Source organism: Amblyomma maculatum, chromosome 4, assembly GCF_055883805.1.
Source record: "Amblyomma maculatum isolate TAMU_Amacu chromosome 4, ASM5588380v1, whole genome shotgun sequence".
Classification (NCBI taxonomy): domain Eukaryota; kingdom Metazoa; phylum Arthropoda; class Arachnida; order Ixodida; family Ixodidae; genus Amblyomma; species Amblyomma maculatum.
Genome location: NC_139347.1, coordinates 130406209 through 130430532, shown reverse-complemented (window position 1 = coordinate 130430532; position 24324 = coordinate 130406209). Strand labels below are relative to the sequence as shown.

The window sequence follows — 24324 nt, the reverse complement described above, 5'->3', positions numbered from 1 at the left end:
GTCTCGTGCTGCAACACTGGATGATTTTGCGGCGTCTTGAGACACAGTGCGATGCGATGGTCTGCTTCCTGGAGTTGGCAGCAGGGCTTGGCGAGGGGTCGTAGTTGCCTTATTGAGCCTGGTGTCACCTGAAAATCTTGGGGGTGAATTCTGGGAGGCTCTACTCGGGAGACACATCCGACGGCGGTCTTGCAATCCAGGAGATCGGCTTTGCTGGATCAGGTCCTCTGCTTCCGCAATGGTCGGGAAATCAGGGGATGCGGGTGCCCTGGCGTCTTCATTGTTTTTCTTGGTCTCCTCAAAATAATTGTCGGCTATTCGGGTGCTGTGCTGCATCATGCGCCGGTGGATCATCTCTGGTGTTAGGAGATGATCTTGCCATGCGGAAAGGGAGTGTTCAGGAGGCCAACCGTCAACTCAATAACCCAAAATTCTATAAGAAACTCTCATCGGACCCCACCGCGGAACACCGGAGCATCATAGGAAAAACTCTTACTAAACTAACCGATGAAGGTGACTTACCCCTACGTGTAAGTAAGGCACTGACGCCAAAAAATGCCTCAGCGGGGCGCTTCTACATGCTCCCGAAAATACACAAAGAGAATTATCCAGGGCGACCTATTGTTTCCGGTATCGGCTCACTCACAGAGCCAATTTCAGATTATGTCAATTCCCTAATCAAACACATACCTTCGAAACATCCATCTTACATACGCGACACCAATCATTTCCTGAGAGAATTATCCAATGTTACCTTCTCTCATGGCGCTTTCCTAGTCACCCTTGACGTGGTGTCACTTTACATTACATCCCACATGACAACGGTATCCAGGCCATGATCGGAGCATACGAGAAATATAAAATTTTAGAATCTCCTAGTCCAAGTACCATCGAGACAGTAGCCAATCTGGTCCTTAAACTTAACACTTTTTAATTCAACAACTCATACTATCTTCAAACTAGTGGTACAGCTATGGACACCAAAATGGCTCCAAATTACGCAAACATATTTATCAGCAAAATTGAGTCCGACTTTCTGTCCTCATGTGCAATCAAATCAATTTTTTACAAACGCTTTCTGGATGACATATTCATGATTTGGACCGAAACAGAGGACGAACTCGTTAAGTTTATCACCTCATTCAACAAAATACATCCTAACATCTCTTTCACACACACCTACTCAACAAGTAAAATCAACTTCTTAGATATTCTGGCTCGAGTTGAAGGGGGCGCAATAATCACTAGCGTTTACTAAAAGCCCACAGACAGACAACAATACCTTCACTTCAAAAGCTGCCATCCACGCCACTGCAAGACTTCAATTCCATACTCGCAGGCTATCAGATTCAAACGCATTTGCTCAAAATCCGTCGAATTTCAAGAAAATGCTAATCGCATGCGAGTAACACTGGAGAAACAACGCTACCCGCCCTCTATCATCGAAGATGCCATAAAAGGGGCTGAAATAAGTAACCGTCATCACATCCTTGCGGAATCACAGCCAACACCACAACACTGTAATCTCATTCTAACCTTCGCAGACAATATCCCGAATATTAAAAAAATCCTTAAAAAACGTTTCAGTATCATACAACAAAGTCAACCACTCTCCAAAATATTCTCGACGGCTCCTCAGGTAACATACAGAAGACCAAAGAATTTACAAAACCACGTTGTTCACTGAACTGTCAATAAACCGAGACCTTTGGGTTGCACGTCATGCGGAAAAAGCCGATGTCAAATCTGTAAACACATGCAGACCACAGCACTGGCTAAAAGCACCCACTCAAATTTCAAACATTTTATACGAGAAGATTTAAATTGCGATTCTAGCAACGTTGTTTACATGCTCGAGTGTGGTGACTGTGGTATGCAGTACATTGGCCAAACAGATAATTCCTTCCGATTGAGATTTAATAACCACCGCTCACACGCTCAAACCCTTCCCAACCTCCCCCTTTCGAAGCACCTTCGCAAGGAAGGACATGAATTCGATAATCTTAAAGTCACAATATTACAGAGTGGCTTCAAAAACACTCGTGAGCGCGAACAACGAGAATCATATTTCATTTTTAAATTTAATACTCTACAACAGGGCTTAAACGAAAACCACGGGGTCCTGTCCTCTCTTCCAATGTCACGAATACAGGAAAATTCCAACTGTAATGAACAAAGCAACGCTAGCCATGTCGTCTGAGGTCATCACCTTTTTTGAATGCCAAAGTGTTTGTCTGTTCTCCTCTTGTCAAGGCCACTTACCTCCTACCGCCCTCCCCCCTTTCTGTTTTCTTTCCCTTGCTTCCGACTTTTTTTTAAGCTAACCCACTTCCTTATCCACCTCCCCCCTCCCCCCCCCCCCTTTTTTTTGTTGCAGCGGCAACAATGGTGGAGATCTCTTTCTCCCTACCCCAACTCTTCGGCCGTCGTGGCTAGGAAGAGTGACAATAGCCCACATTCTTTCGCAGCAGAGGCTATGCATCCAGGCACCTGTGTCAGCAAAAATTTGACAGGCCTGTCGAGCTCAGAGCTGCACCTGGGATGGCACACCTGGATGTCATCCTTCCCGACTGCATCTGTCTCTCACGTTTCGTTTTCCTACCCAGGTGTGGTCTGTGTCCAAACGCTTAAAAGCGGCAACACTATCCAAGAAGATTCAGTTTTGAGAAAGATCGGTCTCCGATCGAAACGTCCAGTGAAATGAAAAATAAAAAATGTTTCCTCTAATGAAGCGTATACTTCGCTATATACATATATATATATATATATATATATATATATATATATATATATATATATATATATATATATATATATATATATATATATATATATATATATATATATATATATATATATATTGTTTTTTTTTTCAGATCTGTTGTAGTGACCAACGTTCTGGGTACCCGTTCTGTCCTCGATCTTTGCAGAAAGATGCCAAAGCTTTGCGTGAGTAGCTGTCCGCTGTGCGGAATAATTCCTCCAGCAAACCAATGCTTTTCGGAAATCCTCCACAGTACTGTTTCATTTTAATGAACTAGCAAGGTGGAAATGACAGCGCCAGATCAAGAGTGGGTTTATAAAACATCTCATAGATTAGTACGTTGAAGTGCTGTTGATGTCATATTCAAGCCTCACGCACACACTTAAAGTGTTCCAAGGATGCAAAGAGGAGCAAACATAGACGAGTTACATTGCCATAAGGCTTAAAAGGAGATTTTTTCGTGCTTTCAGATTTTGTTTTAGGCGGTTCATTTGTTTATGCCTCTAATAGATATATCGTGTCGCCAGAAAACAGCGGCTGTCATAAATGAGCACATAGTACAGCTCTTGCGGTCTAGAGACATGCGTGGATGGCTGTGTGTGTAGTTTTATAACAGGATGTGAGAAATCTAGGGGATACATAAGCTCTTTTTTAAGGTTGTGTAGCGATCGCATGAATGACTCAGATCTGCCGATACAATTGAGGATGGTTCAGATATGAGCGCTTTGGTACTCTCTTTATCCCTAATTGATTGACGTGTGCCCATTATATCCCACACATGCTCATTGACATACAGTGAGAAGCTACTGCATTATGTGAAAGACCAATAGACATAGATATGAAGTCCCACTCTAAGACATGCTTACACTTCTGCACGGCCCATGAGCAGTGTGTCTTAAACAAGATTCAATGGTTCTGGTAGGATCACTTCCCGTCTCAAAGGCGAAGTATGAATTGGGAGCTACTGCTATGGAGACATGACTTATCCTGCCGATTGATATATGCCCGGTTATGTCTCCAGCCTGAGCTATGCCTGTGATTTCTCGGTCACAACATCAATAACGCCGGCAGTGCAGAATTCTCTGCAAAACGGGACATTCAGTGCTGTAACGTTAAAGTCACACAAGTGCCAGGTACCGTAAGGCTCTTCTTCACGCGGAAAGTGTGCATAGTTCCTCACATTATTATCAGGCGTCACCAAAGCTTGTAGGCGGCGCTGATGGACCACATGCTTAACGCGATAGCGGTAAAAGCTCTTTTTCCAGAAAATTCGGTATTCTCGACATTGTGAGCAAAAAGAAGGAAGAGACAAATCTAAGGTTTAACCCTGCTAAGCCTACTCAGGTGAACCGAAAGCGTCATTGTGCTTGCTTTTTGCTCGATTTAGCTTAGAGTTAGACATGGGCAAACAAGGGTTTGCTGCGATTGAATTCCTCACAGTGGGATTTCGAGGACGCCGTCAACTACAAGAGGCAACGCGTGATGCTATATCTCCGTCATTGGTCAAGGCCGAAGTAAAGTGGTGGTACACCATAGGTGGTACCGTGGTTCATCTCCACAAATTATGGGGACTCCAGACTTCGCTTCTTCGCTCTCTGCTCCTGGCCTGCGCTTGCATCAGCCGCTTTGCTAGGCCTACCGGCGCCTGGAGCTCGAGATCCCACCTACCTTCGATCGTGTAAGCCATGGCCACGGATTCTCCCACTCATCTACCATCTCCGTCGCCTAACACGGCGCCACGTCACGAGCCTGCGGTCTCCGTTCTCAAGCTCCCTGGCTTCTAATCATCGGACTCGGAACTCTGGTTCCTCATCATCGAGGCCTTGTTCCGCCGGCACCTCATCACTTCGCAGGTGACCACGTTCGACCACGTTATTGGCGCGCTCCTGCCTACTACTGCGGCGATTGTTCGCGACGTCCAGCGCTCTCCGCCTGCCGATCGCCCTTACACTCATCTCCTGGAGAAGCTGATCCAGCGAACTTCAGAAACGGAGCCGCGTCGTCTGCAGCAGCTCCTCACCTTAGAATAGCCCGAAAATCGCAAGCCTACCGAGCTGTTGCGTCGCATGACCGCCCTGGCTGGAGACTCCGCTGCTGCGCATGATCTCGAGCGTGTCTTCATCTCATGCACTAAAATCCCTAGCTACGCTGGCAGATAAAATCATGAACGTCGGGTTTTCCTCCATGGAAACAATTCATCGTCCTCTTGCCACTCAGTTGCCCAGTGCACCTGCTGACGATCACTATGCCCGCTTCACTGATGCTAATGAGGAGCTTACTCGGCAAGCAGCGCGGCTTACAGCTGAAGCTGCAGCCGATAGTAAGTGGGGGCCGCGTTCCTCATCTACACCTCGCCGTACCAACCCCAGTGCTCCTGGCAACCGTTCTCCTCCCTCCAGGACCTTTTGCTGGTACCACCGCTGCTATGGCTCTTGTGCACGCCAATGCCGTCAGCCCTGCTCCTTCCCGGGAAACGGTCCGGCCGAATACTGAAGGCGACCGGTACTCTCGGCCCACGATCCAGTCGCCTCTTTTATGTTACTGACCGTATAACGAAGGTCCGCTACCTAATCGACACCGGTGCCACGATCTGCGTTCTTCCGCCGTTGGCTGAGCGACGCCGTCCTTCAGACTTTTCACCTCTGATCGTAATCAACGGATCGTCCATACGGAGATACGGCCAGAAGTCGGTAACTCTCAACATCGGACTCTGCCGTACCTTTCGCTGGGTTTTTGTTATCGCGGAGGTGCACTCGCCAATCATCGGTGACGCCTTTCTGTGGCACTACAGGCTCTTAGCTGATATGCGAAAAAGCCGCATACTGGATTCCGAAACGAGCCTAGCCATCCAAGGCGTCTCTTGCCGCCATCTACCACTCCGGCTCCTCCAGGCGCACAGAACAGTTTCCTACTCTTGGTACAGCGTCCTTGTCGAGTTTGCGGACGTTTTCATACCCCCGTCCCTTTAAGCACCGGTTGCGCACAGCGTGACTCACCATATTATGACGACTATGCCTCCCGTTTTTTTTCGCGTTCGTCGCCTCGCACCGGATCGCCTTGCTGTCAACAACAAAAAAAAAGAATTCGAGCACATGCTGAAGCCTGGCTTCATCCGTCCCTCCTCCAGTCCTTGGGCATCGCCCCCCCCCCCACATGGTACCCCAAAGGAATGGTGACTGGCGCCCGTGCGGTGATTACTGGGCTCTTAACAAGGCCACAGTCCCTGACCGCTACCAATTTTACATATCTAGGATTTTAAATCGGCCCTTGATGGCTGCACAATCTTCAGCAAGATTTATCTCGTGAAGGCATATCACCAGATTCCTGTAGAGCCGTCGGATATCCCGAAGACCGCTATTATTACGCCCTTTGGCATGTTTTAATTTTTGAGGATGCCTTTCGGTCTTCGCAATGCGGCCCAGACCTTTCAGCGCTTTGTTGCCCAAGTCCTACGCGGTTTGACGTGTTGCTTTGCCTATCTGATGACATTCTCGTCTCTAACCCTACGGCAGAGACCCACAAGCTCCATATGCGTCAAGTCCTCGCCAGGCTCAGCCGCTTCGGTCTTGTGGTCAATGAACCGAAAAACGAGTTTAGCGTTGCTGAGATGAACTTTCTCGGTCACCGCGTGAACGCCCATGGCATCCGCCCGTTACCGGCCCGTGTAGCCGCCATCACTCAATTTCCCCGGCCCACTACCACCCGCCAGCTACGCGAATTTCTTGGCCTCGCCAACTATTATCGGTGTTTCATTTCACGCTGTGCAGCAATACTGCAGCCTCTTCACGACCTTCTCTTGGGTCAGAGCAAGCCGACAGCTCATGTCTCTTGGAGCGATACCGCTGACCGCGCATTTAGCGGCATCAAAGCTGCCATCGCCGACGCCACGCTCCTCGTCCATCCCAAATGTGATGCGCCCACATCCCTCATGGTTGACGCATCGGACACTGCTCTCGGCGTGGTCTTGCAACAGTTTGTGGCTGGTGTTTAGCAGCCAATCGCTTTCTTTTCTAAAAAGCTTACGCCCCATGAGCACCGCTACAGCACCTTCGACCGATAGCTGCTTGCAATATATTCAGCCGTGAAGCACTTCCGTCATTTTCTCGAAGGATGCGCTTTTTATATCTTGACTAACCCCAAACCTGTGACGTCTGCACTGGCTTCCAGGAGTTCCTCCTACTCTCCTCGGGAAATTACACAACTCGCCTATATTTTCGAGTTTACCTGCGACATGCGTCACTTCAGCGGCAAGTCGAACATAGTTGCCGATGCTCTTTCTCGCGCTGAAGCAAATTCGACGGGCAATGGTTGGCTAATCATCGACTTCATGGTTATGGTTGCTGCTCAACGAGCCGATGCCGAACTGCAACGGCTTCGCACGCGCGGCACCTCTCTGGTATTGGAGAACGTCTTGCCCCCAGACGGCGCCGTTCCTCTCGTCTGTGATACGTCGACCGGTCGCCCTCGCCCCTACGTGGCTCCATAATATCTCCGATCCGTATTTGATGCCCTCCATTCTTTGCCTAACCCTGGCATCCGCGCAACTCAGCGCCTCGGCTCGTTATGTTTGGCCTCACATCAACGTCGACGTTCACCGCTGGTCGCGCACGTGTCTCAGCTGCCAGCAAAGTAAGGTGCACCGACACACTGCGACTCCTCTTGGATCCTTTGAACATTGATGTACACCGACGCAAGGCTCAAGGGGAGCTTCACCGGAGAGAAAAATGCTGTCCTCTGATAGGCGTAAGTTGGAGCTCGACTGTCGCCAAATTTCTGCTCATGTAGCAAACATTCCTTTGAGCGATGAAAGAAGTATAGTAGGAAATATGGTCTAATTGAGCTCAACACTAAAATTGTCGGAAAGTCGGAGCGAAACATGTCGAATATGATCATTGTTTTCTGCGTACTCCACTGCATCTAGAAGCCTATCAATGTTTTATTTCTCATTACTGCCACTGCAAGTTATTACATTTTCATTACTGCAATAGCAGACTTATCTTAGCAGCCCTAATAGCTAGCATAAATTTTCTGTGAAATAACTTTATGGGTACTCTGTTTTTACCTTCGAGAAAAAAAATAGTGGCATATTGTTCTCTCGCTTAACAAGAGGGAGTTCAATGTGTCGCATACTTCTAATCCGACAGAAGTGCCATTACCAGAACTTGTCTAAATGGCCGTGGACCCGCCTATTTACACACGAAAAGGATATCAATGAAAAATTTGTGAAGAAAAGTAAACGAGTCTCACGTCTTATTTTTTATTTGGAACGGGCTAATTGTGAGCGTTCATTGTACTAACATCAAGTCCTGGACATGCTTTCCATAGGCTCTTGTCCATGTATCAACAGCGTACTCGAACTGGAGTGAAAAGGAAATAGAGGAGAGGATATATCCACCACCTGTAGATGTGCAGAGAATAATTGAAGTCACTGGGTAAGTACGTGTGGGCATAAGTGGTCTCACATTATGCACGACATGGTGATTAATTGGTTACTGAGCTGACATGCGCCTAAGGACAACATAGTAATTTGGCCCCGGCGATAGCAACAATTGTGCTTGGAGGACCTTGAACTGAATTTCCGCGCCTGTCAGTGGTGGTCAATTTACCGGCAACGAGGAGCTTGAGAGGTAAGGCATGCCTTAACTCTCCGCTACCATGGTAATCTTAACAAAGCAACCTCAACCGTTTTAGAAGTAGCATAAATGTTGTCGAGTTCATTGCATCCAGAATTGCCACTTTTCTAGTTCCGCGTGCTACAAATGGGGTGCGTTCGTATGATGTGCGTTGCGATCTAACGAAGACATCGGGGGCCAAATATTTTCGAAGAGCAATGCTGGGAATGTTTGGCCGCATTCTCAGCAAAGAAAATGGGCAGCTGCTATCTCTACTAGGTAAACCGAATATAGTGTGAAAAGCATCGAGTTTGAACGTCTTACGTGTTTTAGCCTGGTAAAATTACAGTTTTATGCATAATATTTACCCGGTACAAAGTTCCTCTGCCTATGGGTCAGGAGTGCTGGAATCAAAGCTGCACATGTGGTGCCATCTGGGAGCTGCCATGCGAAATTGAGGAGGTCAACGGTGTCCTCCGCCGTCAGCTGCAGTGCAGCGACGCGCTTGGTAACGGAGACCACGGGCTTAACCCTACTTGTGGCTCCATCTTAAAGCTGCGGCTTAAAATGGCGGGTGTTTAACCTAACTTGACCTCGTCAGAACGTTCGAAAGCGCCCGGGTTGTTGTGTTGATGTAATTTGTGCGAAAGCTAGGCAATAAATAAAAAACTTGTTGCTGAGCGGTGAAGAAGCTCGGCTACTAAATCGGATTATCCGAGTTCGAATCCTGCCTACTCGAATCCGCTTCGATGCGTTTTCTGTATTGCGAAAGGAATACAGGAAGTCATGCTTAGTCATTGGTCAGTCATAGGCCACTATAACTTTCTCTGTTGGCTGTCGAATTTAAAAGAACCATAGGGGAGACGCGCGTAGCAGCCGTATACCGTATTGAGTTCGAATTATCCTCGCGATGCCACGTGGTTGTCATCTCATGAATCACTGCGACAGAACAAACAAGAGAGGTCAGAAAATACCCTTGCTTGGTGGTGGAGGACGCTGATTGTGTTCAAAGTATAAAACAACAAACGATTATTATGGTTCTCCAGATTTCTCACTTCTTATAATGGGCTGGAAATATCACCAATAGGCTAGACGGGCTGAAACTATAGAGACACTCAGTTGTCTCCGAATATCTTTGGTTCTGCGTGCTTGTGTGTTCGCCGTTTGAATGGCTTGACAGGCTCAGGCGAAGAGGTCGGTTGGAATGGAATATTCAGATAACCAGACGTTGATGATGGTAGATAATTTTGCGCTTGATTCGGGGAATAAATTCAGATAACAAAAAATTTGTTCCTTAACCATTCACATTGAAAAAGTGCTCCATGTCGTTGCTTACATGGTAACGGAGCATCGAAAGAGGCGCTTAAATGATATCTACTCAACGCATGCGAGGATAGACTCATTTGAAATCAGATCTTTAGAGCGCCTCAAAATGTGCGGAAGAGGCTAGCAAAGGTCCTCAAAAGCTCTCTGATATGTTTTCCGTGTCCTCAGAAGACGATCACGGTGTTCGTACCAAGTAGGTATTGGTCGCTCAGGAGCAAAATATTTCGCTTAGTCATCCTACAGTGCCCGGATGGATTTCAACACGACTCTCTTGCCCCACATGCGGAGATAGGATGGTATAGTGAAAGGGCTGGGGAATAGAAATACAGATGTGAACGTTGCGTCGAGACGAACTCCTCGTTGTGTTCACTAATGCCCAGAAACTATGGAAGAACTGAACAGCGGCGACGGAAGCACGTGTGCTAGGCGAGATTTGATAAACGGTAATGACGGTGTGCTCGATCGCGCTCGATTTAGTGCCGAAGCACTTTCGAGACAAGATACACAAAACCCATACAATATTGGGCAGCACGCGTTGACAATCATGGCATAGGAGTTTGGTCATCTGGTGTCATAAATAGTGCATGTGCGAGTGGTCTGTATAATGGAGAAACATTACAGAACTGCGCGACAATGCGATTCTCGTCTCTAGTAGTGATGGCAGAAAAGAGCGGGGATCTAAGCGAGAGGCTCTTGCTGTAGGAGGTAATATAAACATAGGAATGGCTTTTTGTTTTTGTATACAGATCCGTCGACGAGAAGACAGCGGAGAAGATGAGCGAGTTCTCACTTGGGCAGCCAAACAGTTACATTTTGGCCAAGGCAGTGACTGAATCGATGCTGCTTGATGAGAGAGGCACGCTCCCAATGGCAGTAGTCCGACCGTCCACCGTCACGGCCTCGTGGAAAGACCCATTTCCTGTGATTTGGCAGTTTTCTTTCCAATAGCAGTTGCATTTGGTCACGAGAGGGAAAATATACGCCACAAAATGCATTCATAGTGCTTTCGAAGTAGCATTCAGTTGTATTTTGTCATAAGGTGGAAAATGTGTGCCATAAAATATTACCGTAGTGCTTTTGAACCATCACTCAGTTTTATATTTTAATTGCGGAGAAATGTGTCACAAAATGTTATTTCTATACTGATTTTGAACAATTATTCAAATGCCTTCACCAGTGACTAATCAGTTTTCATCTACACTGTTCAATTCTAGCCTGTGCTGGAATATTTTCAGCTGGAGCTTAAAAAATAATTGTGTGGTTTTCAATATTTCAGGGGTGGTTGGACAATTATTATGCCTGCAATGGTATTGTGACATCAGTAAGTACTGATCATCAGCTTTATTATTTCATTTAGAAGTACTTGTTTTTGGGCTAGTTGGTGCATGGCTTTGTTATCAATGATGAGTTGCGCACACATAAAAGACAAAAACAGGAAGAGAGCGATGCAGATGGAAAGATCGCAATTTTGCGCTCTTTCAACCTCCTTCGTTCTCTTCCTGTGTTTGTCTTTTACGTGTGCACAACTAGTGATTGGCAGAAAAGTTATTTTATCGTGGATGAATAGTGAACGGCGCCCGATCATGACACTTACTACAAAGCTGTATATGTGATGAAATGTTTTTTTTTTTTTCAAATCTCCGCAGTTAAGTGTGGGCCTTCTACCATCGCTCATGGCGAATAAGGAAGCCCTGGCAGACTTGATACCCGTGGATGTTGTGGCAAACACGGTGATATGCGTTGCCTGGCAAATTGCAACGACAAGGTAGCTGTTCAATAAGCTTTTTATATGGCTTTGGAGCGCGACAACATTTGCCAACCTTCGAACCGTTATGATTGCATGCTGTTTTTTATACTCATGTCTTAAGGTAGGGAAACCAAAATTTGCGTGCTGTACTTTTGCGTTGTAAATAGTGCGGAATCGGTAATCATAGCTAGAGCAAGGAGTTAGAAGCACGAAATCGCATTAAAAATTTGTTATCGTATTATTAGCGTGCAGCAGTTTTGGTTTCGGTTCGTAGTTGCCAGGTTTTTACTTGACGTACGCCGTGCGAGCGGCTGGGAAAAATTAAAAGCGGTAGATGCTTTGACTATGAAGGAGCGCTTGTAAATGCTGATCGTGATCGATGCACCGTTGTCGTGCGCCGTTTTGAGCGTCGTTTTCATGTGCAAATCGGGCGACTGCTGAGAAAAAATTCACAAATTTTAGCGAATGAAATTGGCCATAGAGTATAGTCTTGGAAACAGTGAACTGAAATCGACAGTTACTGACATCGTAGAATGCGCGTACAATCATTACGAAGCGCCAATGTGGCCCGGTGCGCTGTGCAATGCTGCAAGTGGCTCGGAACAGACGTCAGCGCCAGTTATGGACAGCAGATTCGGTCGATTGAGGATGGTCGCCATACACGCGTTTTATCGAGCTTATTTTATTACGAGATAGGCTTCCTATATAGTAAAGAGGTGATGGAAGCCGAACCTTTAATACCGCTTTGAGTCGCTGATCTGTTCCGAAATACCGTCCGGTGAAACCGATAGGCCTAGCGACGTACAGGGCAGGCAGAGAGCAGCGCAATTAGTCGTCTGGCGCGCCCTCAGGGGACACCGTTGCCGAAGGCTCCGCACTTATGCAGGCATACTACCGCTGCATGAATACAGCAGCGGTCTTGATAAAATTTGTCCTTTCTGGTACAATGCGAAGGCGTGGTGTACACTGCTTTACTGCTGCGCCGCCGGCCACATTTGGCTACGGCGACCGACAACAACGCCGTCCGCCGACCATTGCAATGACGTGGGAGGCAGCGTTCGCAAATTTTAGTGAATAATGTCATCAAGCATAATTTTGGCTACAATGAGCCGTCATGCGGTCCGTGCGTTAGAACCGTTAGAACGCGGCCAAGGGTGCACTAGAAGAGCCGAAACGAGCCGCCCAGCAGCATCATCTTTTACGTCTGAAAACTTTGCAATAACGTCACAAATACTTGATTGTGTTTCTTTTTTTCAGTGAACCTACGTCACGGTGAACTGCTCTAGCGATGGCTCCGCAATTCGGGAGCAAGAATTTCCACAAACTTAAAGAAAAGATTAAAATATTTTCTACGCCTCCCTCTAGTCTAAATTTTGACTGTGATGGCCTTCAAATACAAAGGCAGAGCGTGGCAAGCTTTGCACGACCTTGTAATTTGGTTTCTCTGTCACAATAAATAGGAAATACCTTCGGAAGATCTAAAGGTGAAAGGTGAAGATAAGTGTGAAGGTGTAATTTTCTTCTATGGCTGGAGAGTTCTTATCAGCTCAAGGACAGTTTTAAAGCATAAAGTGCCTTAGCAAATGCCTCTAAAATGGTCGTTCTGGTGATTGATATTTTGCTCGCCCAGCTTAATACGGCCATTGTACCTTCATTTGCAAACGCCATATGGTTGCAGTTTGAAGAACAAAAATAATATAGTTCAGTAGCGTGGTTTTTTGGGCTTGTTGGTACATGATTCCAATACACTATAGCGCAGCAAAAGACGAGGACACAAGAGCGAGAGACGAACACCACGAGCGCTAACTTCCAACAAATTTTATTCTCCTGAAGCATCATATATATATGCTTCAGGAGAATAAAATTTGTTGGAAGTTAGCGCTCGTGGTGTTCGTCTCTCGCTCTTGTGTCCTCGTCTTTTGCTGCGCTATAGTGTATTGGAAAAATAATATAACTGTTGTCCTCTAGAATGTTTGTGTGTGTTAGACATTTAGAACAAACATTGTGGAGCGTAAGACTCTATGCCTTTTAAAATTGCTTGCTGTAAGCAGAGTACGCTTACTGACAACTGCCCATATAGTTTGAACCACGACGTCAGCGCGCCTGCATACCCTCGGAGGGTATCTAATTTCACTACACCGAAAGTTGACTTTTAGATGCTCCTTAAATTCTCACTTCCGCCTAATCTGCTGCTTGTCTCAACGCAGGATCGACCACTTGAAAGTATACAATTGTGCTAGCAGCACCCTACAACCGCATACCTGGGGCGAAGTTATAGGAGAAGTGCGGAGGCTCATTGCACAGTTCCCACCTTTGAAAACGACCTTCACCCCCAAGTTTATGGTGAATAGCAGCGAACTGTTGCACAATATTGTGCTCTTCTTTCTGCGGTACCTACCAGTGCACATTGCCGACATTGGCCTGAGACTGACCGGACAGAAACCGAGGTTGGTTATATTTTATTCAATGACACAATTTTCGAACCTAACAGTGTGGTACTCAATAGGGTAAAACGGTCATCTTCTTGCTTGTTTCTGTGGTTAAGGGATGTTGGTCGCACATCTTTTATTCCGTTGTGTTAGTACGCCGCTGGCCATTAAAAGGTAATGGTTCGCCGCAACCGTCAGACTCTGGCAAAAAGCCCATACGAACGCCTTTATGAACGAACACGCAAACGTGTCTAACCGACAGAAACGTGATGGCAGGCGCGCACAGCGGCAGTGCAGTGAATATGAGACAGAGAATACTACTTTCGACAGGCAAATAAAAGCTCATGAAATTAAAGTGCTTATCCTCTGTAGTGGCGTACTCTCGGCCTTCTCCAAAGCGCGCGCAACGGTTGCCGTTGAACCATCGAATATTATGCGCATGACATCATGTCTCAGCAGTTTAACTTCCTCGGAAATGCAAATCGGGACTCAGCTTTGCGGCGGCACTCATAGGTCGTAGATCTTGGGCCATAAAAAGCCACTGGCCCATTGTCATTGTTTCTCAGGCGTACACAGACAGGCGAGCATACAGGCGGAGCTCGCGATACAGACATACAGAGGCGTAGGGTAGGCGTGGCGTCATCAGCCGAGACTGAAGCCATCACACGTCAAGTTAGTAGCCGCATCTCTATCTGTAGTTCATGGCCGTAAGACTGTAAAAATTATACAAAAGCATTGGATGAATTCATCCTTGATCACTTGGAATTGGCTTATAAGAGCTTTGAGGGAACCAGTGTCACACAGTTATGGAACACGTTCAAGGAACAGTGTAAATAATGTATCAATATCTTTATGCCCGATAAAAAGAAGAAGCTGAAGAAAGCAAATGCTGGATAAATTGGCACATTAGTCACCTAAAACGAAGGCTTAATCGGCTGAAAAAAAAAAAAAAAAGACTGCTCTAGCAGGAGTTTTTCTTCTAGCAATAATAGAGAAAAAAAAAAGCATTACTTTAGAGAGAATCTTCCATAATATATATAAAATGATCTCAGTAAATTTTGGGATCACCTTCGAACTTCACACAAGTCAGTAATTAAAATCACCGTGCATAACAACTTGATTACGTGTCCTCACACAATTGCTACACATTTAAATACCTACTTTCATTCTTATTTTCTGAAGAAAGTGCCAATGAATATGTTTTTGACTTTCCGCTTGAACAATCAATCACTGTATCCTACGAAGGCGTTGTTGAATTCCTACTTCGGTTAGACGCCAAAAGTGACATGGTCCAAATTGCATGCCAAACGCCTTCTCACGCCGCTATGCAGAATAATCAGCTCATTTCGTAACAAATATGTTTTGTGTTGTAACTTTATCGTCTTTTTCCTCGCCCCCCGACTGGCTAACAGTCAGAGTTGTGCCTGTGCATAAAAAGAGAGAACGCGCGTGTTTAAGCAATTGCCGTCCGATTTCTTTGACGAATACCTGTTGTAAACTAATCGAGAACATTATTGCTAACCACATACTTGGAATAATAAACTCTAATAGATGATTGTCTCCATTCCAACACGGCTTTAGGAAAGGATTTCTTACTGTCACGCAGTTGGTTTCTGCTTATCATAACTTTAGTTTCGTATTACATAAATCAGGACAACTGGACATAAGTTTTTTAGTCCAGCAAAGCGTTTGATAAAGTTCCCCATAATAAACTTCTTGAAAAACTCAAATTATTAGGTATGCCCTTCACCATGGTAAACTGAATTGCTTCCTACCTACAAAATCAAACTCAGTTTGTGGACATTGGTGGTATTTTTTGCGCGTTACTTCCAGTGACATCTGGCGTTCCCGAAGAAAGTGTACTAGGTCTGCTGTTATTTTTTATTTATGTAAATGACAATGTGTGTTCCATTCATAGAAATGTTAAAATTGGTTTATTTGACCACGACTGCATGCTGCACACCACAAAAAGTTCTGTGGCTGAGCAAATGTACTTACTGCAAAATTGTGGCCTGGTGTGAGAGATCAGGAGTGGTCTTTAATCCTAATAAGACAGTGCTCTTGCGCATGACAAGAAAGAAACATTCTATGCACTTTAGTTTGGTTTGTGGGGTTTAACATCCCAAAGCGACTCAGGCTATCAGAGACGCCGTAGTGGAGGACTCCAGAAATTTCGACCACCTGGGGTTCTTTAACGTGCACTGACATAGCACAGCACACGGGCGTCTTGCTTTTCGCCTGCAGCGAAAAGCGGCTGCCGAGACTAGGATTCGATCCCGCGTTCTTGGGAACAGTAGTCGAGCGCCGTAACCACTGCGCCACCCCGGCTTTTTTTTTTTATTGCCTGACTTAGTCACAATACACAAAACACCTACAGGGCACAATGAGCATTAATTTATACAACAATCAGCCAGGTGGGTTGTGGCGTCGTCATTCTAAAATTCTTTTAGGGTCACTAATGGCTCCAATCTTCCGAGCCACTCGGGAGCTTCAGGAGCAAGTTTCTGAATTTCAATATATCTATTCATGCCTTCCCGAAAATAGATCCGTGCTGGCCGTGCGTCAGGATCGCAATGGTATCCTGCCATTCTTGAGCGCCAAATTCAGTGGAGGGCCATTAGCATAATAAGGTCAAATGGCGCTCCATCCTCATTCTCTACTTTCAAGTACCTAATACCATGCGAGTCTAATGGAAATTCCTTTTTTAAAGTCCTTTGTAAAATATCCCGAAAGTATACCCCTTCCCAACAATGTAGGGAAACGTGGTGTATAGTTTCTGGCTGTTTACAAATTAAGCAATGCCAACCCCAAGGCAAAAATAACTACTTCCCTTCCAAGAACTTCTTTACTGGCAGTGTTTCCGTGTGTAACTTAAAAAAAAAAGTTTTTGCATTTGACGGCACCTGCATCGCCTTCACCCGCTTAAGTACGTCGCGTCCTGGTCCCCCGCTGTATAGGGCCCTGTACATTGGTACGGGAAGAACTACATCACACAAATTCTTGTACAGCTTCTTCCTGCTAACACAAGATAAATATTCATAAGAAAATCGAACAGACAGGAATCGCACACTAGCGAAAACTTTTTAAAATAACCAAAAATGCGTCCCGATACACTTTCGGTCTAGACAACAAAGTCCGGCAGTGCATTTCCGAGCCTTAATTGGCACACAGTACGCAAAAATGGATCTTTTACATCGCTAACAAAAAGAACTCTGCTGACAATCTGTCGTAGAAATAAATGCCCCAAACCCAGTCCACCGTCCTTCACCCGCCTAAACAAATTGGCCCGGCGGGGTATCCAATTAGTCTGCTTGCGGCACAACTATTTGGAAGTTAAAAAATACGAATATTTAGATTTTTTAAATTAACAGCCTAACTGGAGCGACTATGTTGATTACATCTGTTCGTCTGCGTTAAAAAAAAACTTGGACTTTTGAAACGCAAGCTCAAGGAGCACCCAGTCAGGTTAAGCTATTAGCCTATAACGCTCTTATTCGGCCCAAACTTGAGTATGCGGCTATTGTGTGGGACTCGCGCACCAAAAAAGATTTACGAAAATAGAAAACGTACAAAAACGGGCTGTGCGATTCATATAAAATAATTCAAGAGAACTGATTCCCCATGTGCTTTAAGTGCCGCAACGAAATGAAACCTCGTCAATAAAACAGAAAATTCTCCACTAAAATTTCGTCATTCACTCATTCAGGGAAAGTTTGGAATTTCTTCTTCGCCTTATGTTACACCATCAACCAGACGAAAAACCCGTCACCAACATAGCCATGTCCGAACAGCATAATTCGCGAAAACAAACTCATTTAAATACTCATACTTTCCGCGCAAAATAAACGAGTGGAATGTACTGCCTGAAGAGATTGCTTCAAGTGAGAGTTTTGAAATCATTCTTAGTAATTCAATAAAAAAAAAAAATTGGCCAATGTATTTCCTGTGACTTGTTTTGCTCATTTGTGCCATGTGCTAAACCTTTTGTCTATGTACTAACTTTATGGCATTTGAAAATATATCTTGTTATCTGCCCTTCCTGCTTGTACCACATGAGGTCTGCAGTATTATGTAAATAAAAAAAAAATACACCACTACAGAACGACACCTAACATTGTGAATATTCTGTAGTGGATGCAGCAGCGCCAGCATCTCTCCAATACAAGATCATGATGCACTTGCACACCCACGTGGCTACCACGTACGCGCTAGCAATGCCATCGAATAACACTCATTACCATACTTTTAATGGAGAAGAGGGCCTCCCAGAGGTCTCACAAGTGGAAAACGGGCCTCGATAGTGTTGCTACAAACCTTAACGACCGAAGTATAGTGATCTTAAAGACACATCAAATAGAGGGCTGAATAAAATGCAGTGGTTTCATGAATCAACGTTTGGTACTTCACTTTTGCTTTTCAGGTTTGCGGCACAGTACAGCAAGGTGCGTAAGGGAATGGACGCCGCGCAATACTTCTCGACGCACGGCTGGACAATTCGGGCGGAAAATTTTGTGGGTCTGATCAACGACCTCTCGCCTACAGACAAACAGGTACAATTGCCATTTATTCAGGTCTGACAGGGACCAGTTTTGGAAACAAGGTTAATTCAGCACTTAAGCACTTCGCCCAAGGCACAGTAACTAGCCTTGCAAAAAGCCCATACGAACGCCTTTATGAACGAACACGCAAACGTGTCTAACCGACAGAAACGTGATGGCAGGCGCGCACAGCGGCAGTGCAGTGAATATTGCGGCAGTGCAGTGAAAAAAATAGATAATTAAAATGTACCACGAAACGTTTGTCGTAGTCCTCGTATTCTGAGAACATGACCGCAATCTGGATTACCCTCCAACCTGCCAGCGCTCTCTTTACCGTCTTCTTTTGATACTGCAGGTGTTTGCTTTCAAAAGGCCAGACGCTATTTCTCAGTCTATTGCAAAGTAGCATCACGGATGCTTTCATGGTTCATGCACAGCAAAAATGTTCGTGTTGTGGGGCTTCTACGCTCTTATTGCCTTTTAAACTATGCGCCCTCTTTTCCCAGCGTCTTGTTGCGCCTGGATACAGGGAAACAACGCATTGACATGTGGTCGACCGTCGCCTATGAGAGAGCGAGAGAGAGAGAAAAAATAAAATAGAAAGACAGGGAGGGTAACTAGGCGATGCCCAGTAGGCTAACCTACACGTAGGGAGGGAAACAAATGGAGTAAAAGGAAAGAAAGAGCGAAAGGGAAGGAGCCTATAACATGTATAGAGATCCATAGTAAAAGGGGGCGAAGAGCGTACAGTTAAAGCCTTGAACTCAACCCCGAGTCCTTTAAAAACCCAAGTAGCGCCTTCACTGATTTCTTTTGTGATGAAGGAGTTCTACAAAGGCCCAGAATGTTTTATTCAGTAAGAGCGCGAGAGTCCAAGCTGCGGAGTGTAGCAGCCAGGAAAGCACGCTCACGCAGTCACAAAGTACGTGCGCAATAGTTTCAACACACCAGCAGTGCTCACAGGTTGGAGAGTCTCCCATGCCGATGAGATGGGAATATTCGTTTGTAAATGCCACTCCTAGCCACAGGCTACATACCATTGTACAATCACAGCGGTTGAGGGTCAAGTAATTGTAACTTGCAGTTACCGGAAGTAACTGTTCAAAGTGACGCGAGCGGGACGTCCACCCTCCAGGCGTAGACCGTGATTGCCTAGCCACGTCTCGGGCGATAAGTCGAAGGTGTCTTGCTGCGCTTGTTCTGGTCAGTGGTATCTCGACAATGTTGGTGGTATCGTGAGCCGATCGAGCAACATCGTCAGATAAGTTTTCTCCAACAATTCCGCTATGATCTGGTAAAGGTAGATTATTCGTGACCCTCTTGCAATGCCTGGTGGAACATATGTCGAATCTCTGCTACAAGTTGTTCATGGTTGCCATGGCTCACGACTGACTGAAGACTTTTTAGGGCAGGCTTGGAATCACAGAACGCAGCCCATTTTTGAGGAGCATGTTCAGAAATATACTTTACAGCAGCACGAAGTGCGGCCAGTTCTGCTCCAGTAGAGGCAGTCTTAAGCGATATTAGATGATAAATGTTTGCTTGTCTCCCAGGAATGACGACGGCGTATGCGGAACTGGTAGAGGTTACCGAGCCATCTATATAGACGTGAATGCGGTCCCAATAGTCATTGTGTAGCACGAATAGTCTCAGTTTCTGAAGGACTGACGTTTATAAGTTCGATATCTTCACTATCCCAAGAATAGCAAGACGCACACTTGGGAGCTGGAGATACCCCAGTGTGACGGAGGTCATGGTGCCGGAGTGAATTGTTTTGGAATGGAAGACTCGTGCGTTTCTGTGATTTTTGGAAATGTATATTGTGGTCTCTACAGAGGGAATTGCGCATGGTGATGTTGTGGAACCCTTGAAATATGTCGTATGTGCATTCACAGAGAGTCTAGAGCAATATACGTTAAAAGCGGGTGCTCTTTGGCGAGTGCAATACTTCCCAGTGTTGATGCGCTCCGAGGGAGGCCCAGGCATGTGTGAAGAGCCTTATCCTGTACTGTCTGGAGAGCACGCAAATTAGCCTTGCACGTGTTTGAAAGTACGGGCGTACTGTACCGCAGGAATACTAAAAATAGTGCTCTGTACAACTGCGCCATTGGCTGTACAGACAAGCCGTATGATTGTTCTCCAAGAAAGCGGAGTAACCATCGCGCCTCAGAATTTAAAAGAGCCAGTGCATGACCTTCTCTGCCAACAGCGAATGCCGCGACAGTGTACGGGCGATAAAGGGCCGGCAGATGAATTTGAACGCAATAGACACCACTTGACTCAACTGAGGTCTGCACTTGCAGCTTCGTCTACCGGCACTCTATTGCACATCCGCAGTCGTAACGTAGGCTGCTGGTAAAGTGCACTAGCACTTTTGAGTGGAACGAGCGGAGACCGGTTCTATTGTTGGCCGCGGCACCCAGTCGAGTCGAAAGTTGAGGCGGCGCTGTCGTCGACCGCATTTGACGAGCCATGTGGCTCGTAGCCAGATAGCCAGACGATCATAAAATTATACGCCAAATGTATAAGCGTAGTGCTCACATTTATGAAAAACAGCCGCGACTATTTTTAAGTTGCCATTTCTTTTTCAAGGGCAATATTTTTCGCACCTAAGCACAATATGAAACTGCATTCATTTTCAGGCAAACATACGCCTTTTTGCTGTCGCAGTTGTTCAGCTTTGACATCCGTGAGCTGGACTGGCAGCTCTACTGGGACCACTACATGTTTGGCATTCGTAAGTTCCTTCTCAAGGTCCAGGATCCGGAGCTACTACCACAGGTACGAAAGCAACGTCGGCGCACAAAATATGTACAGTCATGGAGAAAAGTTTGGGAGATGCCGGAGGGCCGTATTAATACTGCGTTGGCTTTACTAGGCGGCGGTTTGATAATGTTAAGGTTACGCTGGGTGATGACTAGGCGCATGCGCGCCCTACGTTCACCCGCTTGACAGCCTGATAGCTCGGTTTGCGTGGGCAGCTGCTTTTACCGAGCTTGGCCGCGGGGCGTCCGATTTTCGCCGCTCGGGCTTTGTCAGCCACCACATGGCCGGCGCACTGGATGTTGTGGTCTACTACTAACCCAGTGGCGTCGCCTGCTGCCCGGGCGCCCTCCACCAAGGCCTTCTGGGAATGTAGTTCAAAGCAGCCATCCAATCCTGCTATCCCCCTTAACCTCAACCCCACCCGGGAGGACTGGGAGGCGAGCCTGCTTGGCCGCTGTACTCGGCAAGCGGTCCGGCGACTGCGATGACGGAAGCATTCACGTCGCCCTCCTGATTTCTTTTGTTTTATAAGGAGAGAAACTAGACGCTGTCTTTCTTTTTCTATCGCTGATGATGTGTAACTTCTTCCCTGAGAATGAGGCCGGATGCAAACAATCCACTGTAGTCTGATTTCAGTTTGCTATCAGTGTGATTTGTCATCGAGCTTTATTGATTTGTGATTGGGTAGTTATATCCCGCAAATCCTATATAAACTCATGTATAATTTCGTTTTTGGTTGCAAAGATGCCTCCGAGAGTGCCGGTCGAGGAACGGCGACTGATCACTAGCTTGTTTGTATACAAGTTTCCCAAGAGCGAAATAGCTCATAGGACTGGTTGCTCCAAATCCCTCGTAGCCCGTACCATCCGTGCTTATCGGAATGAAGGCAGCGTTGCCTACGTCAAGCGCTCAGGTCGACCAAAAGTCACAAGAGAGAAGGAAGACTTCCTAATCATAGCCGCGGCTGTGACCGGCCCTTTCATGAGTGGCAAAGAAATCCGCAAGGAGCTCACATTGATGATATCTTCGAAGACCATCAGACGGCGGCTTAAAGAGATTGGTCTGAGTTCTTTCGTGGCTGCCCAGAAGCCTCATCTTAGCGGAGAAACAGCGCCATGAATCTGTCGGGTTCGCAAAAGCTTTTAAATACTGGACCATCGACGACCGGATGAAAGTCATATGCACGGATGAGTCCAAAGTTTCTACTCGTTGGGATCAGAAGTGCCTGGATAGTGACCAGAAAGCTGCAGGTATGCATATCTTTCTCCGTTATCTGTAATGTTGATCGTTCAGTTGTGATTGAGTTTGTGGCGCTGAACGTCCCAAAGCGACTCGGGCTAAGACGGCCTAGTCAAGGGTTCCGGAATAATTTCGAGCACCCGGGCATCGGCGTGATATATTCAAGACAAGGTAACAGAACCACCCCTGGCAAGAGCGAACAAAAGTGCCTCTGTCAGGTGCTTAGAGGTTTTAAAGAGTAACTGCTTCTTCTTTAGAACTATGGCTTTTTAGATGTGTGCTTGATATCATTCAAAGCCCTTCAGCACTACCGCTAAAGCACGCTTTACTGAAAACATCGTAATACTACTGAGCCAATATTCCCTGGTGTCTCAAGTCGTGAAACCATTGTTCCCCTCCTCAGGCATGACTCGCCATACGTGCAAAGTGTGCTTGCAAGCGGTCGCTGCTCTGTGGCTGTATGGTGCGTCATGACAGATAATGTCCTCGGACCACTAGTGAGTATCTACGGACACTTTGCCTTGGATTTGTATGCTGAATTATAGACGTCTTCCAGCCCTACATCCTTGAGCGACCTTTTTCAGATGGATGCTATTTACTGTAGCAGGACAAAAGTCTTGTGCGCACATCACGAAGAGTGAGTGTTGTTCTCGAAGCATGGAACGCGCGACACCTACCGTGGCCATCGAGGGGGCAGACATGGACCCTATGAGAATGTATGGGGCATTATGAAAACCAACCTTGAGGTCCCACATTAGGAATGACAAAGAGCACGTTTTGTGGATAGCGAGGAAAACCGAGTGGGACAGGCTTCGCGACGATAAAGATATCACCCGTTCCCTCTACGAGTTTTCGCCGCGCCGTTTGGCAAGCGTGGCAGCTGGTAATGGAGGATTCTCCAAGTATTAGAAAAAGGGCTTTTCCAGTGCTGCCTGGACAGTTTTTGTCTTGTTTCATTGGTTTCATATTTTAATTCAATAATTTTGTTGCCTAAGAGTTCCTTCGTTCTTTACAGTTTACAGAGGCACAATTTTGATGAAGCGGTTGCATGGCACGCTGACGCTAGCAGTAGGGGAAGATCAATCGATTTTGATACAAACACGGCCTCATTCGCAGGTAAAACTTTACAAATGATTAGCGACAGGTTGTGCTGGATATCACTACCTAATCACAAATCAAGGAACATCGATGATAAAGGAGACTGATGACAGACTGAAAGCACACTGTAGTGGACTGTTTGCGAAAACCCGGCCTCTTTGGCAGAGAAGACCAATAATTAGCGAAAGAAGAGATGTTTTATTTCCCTTTTTAAAAAGCAGGATTAAGCATTACAGGCACCGTGAATGCTTCCCTCATCGCTGTCACTGGGCCTCACGCCAGGTACGGCGGCCATATGACGGCCAACGAAGCGCGAGTGGCATAAAGTGACCACCCGTGGGAAAGCTCAGTAAAAGCAGCTGCCCACGGGAAAGTAGCAATCAGGCAGGCAAACGGGCGACTATAGTACGCGCTTGCGCCTCGTCATCACCCAACGTAACCACTACGTTATCATATCGCCGCCTGGTAGCGCCAATTCAGCTTTAAAAGTGCACCAGCATCTCGAAAAAGTTTGTCCATGACTGTACGAACAATTGCAGCGGTGGTGTAGAGGTAGACATCCGCCTACCTCTAGAGGACAGTGGTTTGAATCCCGGTGCCGCGCAATTCTCCACCGTATAAAAAAATCCCATGTCGATGGAACTGCAGAAACAGGTTTCGGGTGCGGCCTAATGCTGGTGAACACCTCTGGAAACGCACTATCTAACAAGAATAGGATTTAGCCCCTCTGGTGTAGTATCTGGCAACCTCATAGGAATATTCCAACAGACACCTGGTCCTCAGTCCCCAGCTGCTGCGAAGCACC

At 46.2% G+C, this 24324-nt stretch overlaps 1 protein-coding gene across 1 annotated transcript in view; it reads left to right on the top strand.

Moving 5' to 3' along the window:
• LOC146192582 (fatty acyl-CoA reductase 1-like) overlaps window positions 1-21498 on the top strand; it is a 35948-nt gene extending 14450 nt beyond the window's left edge. Inside the window, exons 4-12 of the mRNA XM_084600466.1 lie at window positions 2877-2949; window positions 8090-8196; window positions 10449-10623; window positions 10979-11023; window positions 11349-11467; window positions 13657-13896; window positions 18299-18428; window positions 21087-21153; window positions 21398-21498. Coding sequence (XP_084456592.1) covers window positions 2877-2949; window positions 8090-8196; window positions 10449-10623; window positions 10979-11023; window positions 11349-11467; window positions 13657-13896; window positions 18299-18428; window positions 21087-21153; window positions 21398-21498 — 1057 coding nt within the window. The remainder of the gene's footprint in view (window positions 1-2876; window positions 2950-8089; window positions 8197-10448; window positions 10624-10978; window positions 11024-11348; window positions 11468-13656; window positions 13897-18298; window positions 18429-21086; window positions 21154-21397) is intronic.
• Window positions 21499-24324: the final 2826 nt, after the last annotated feature.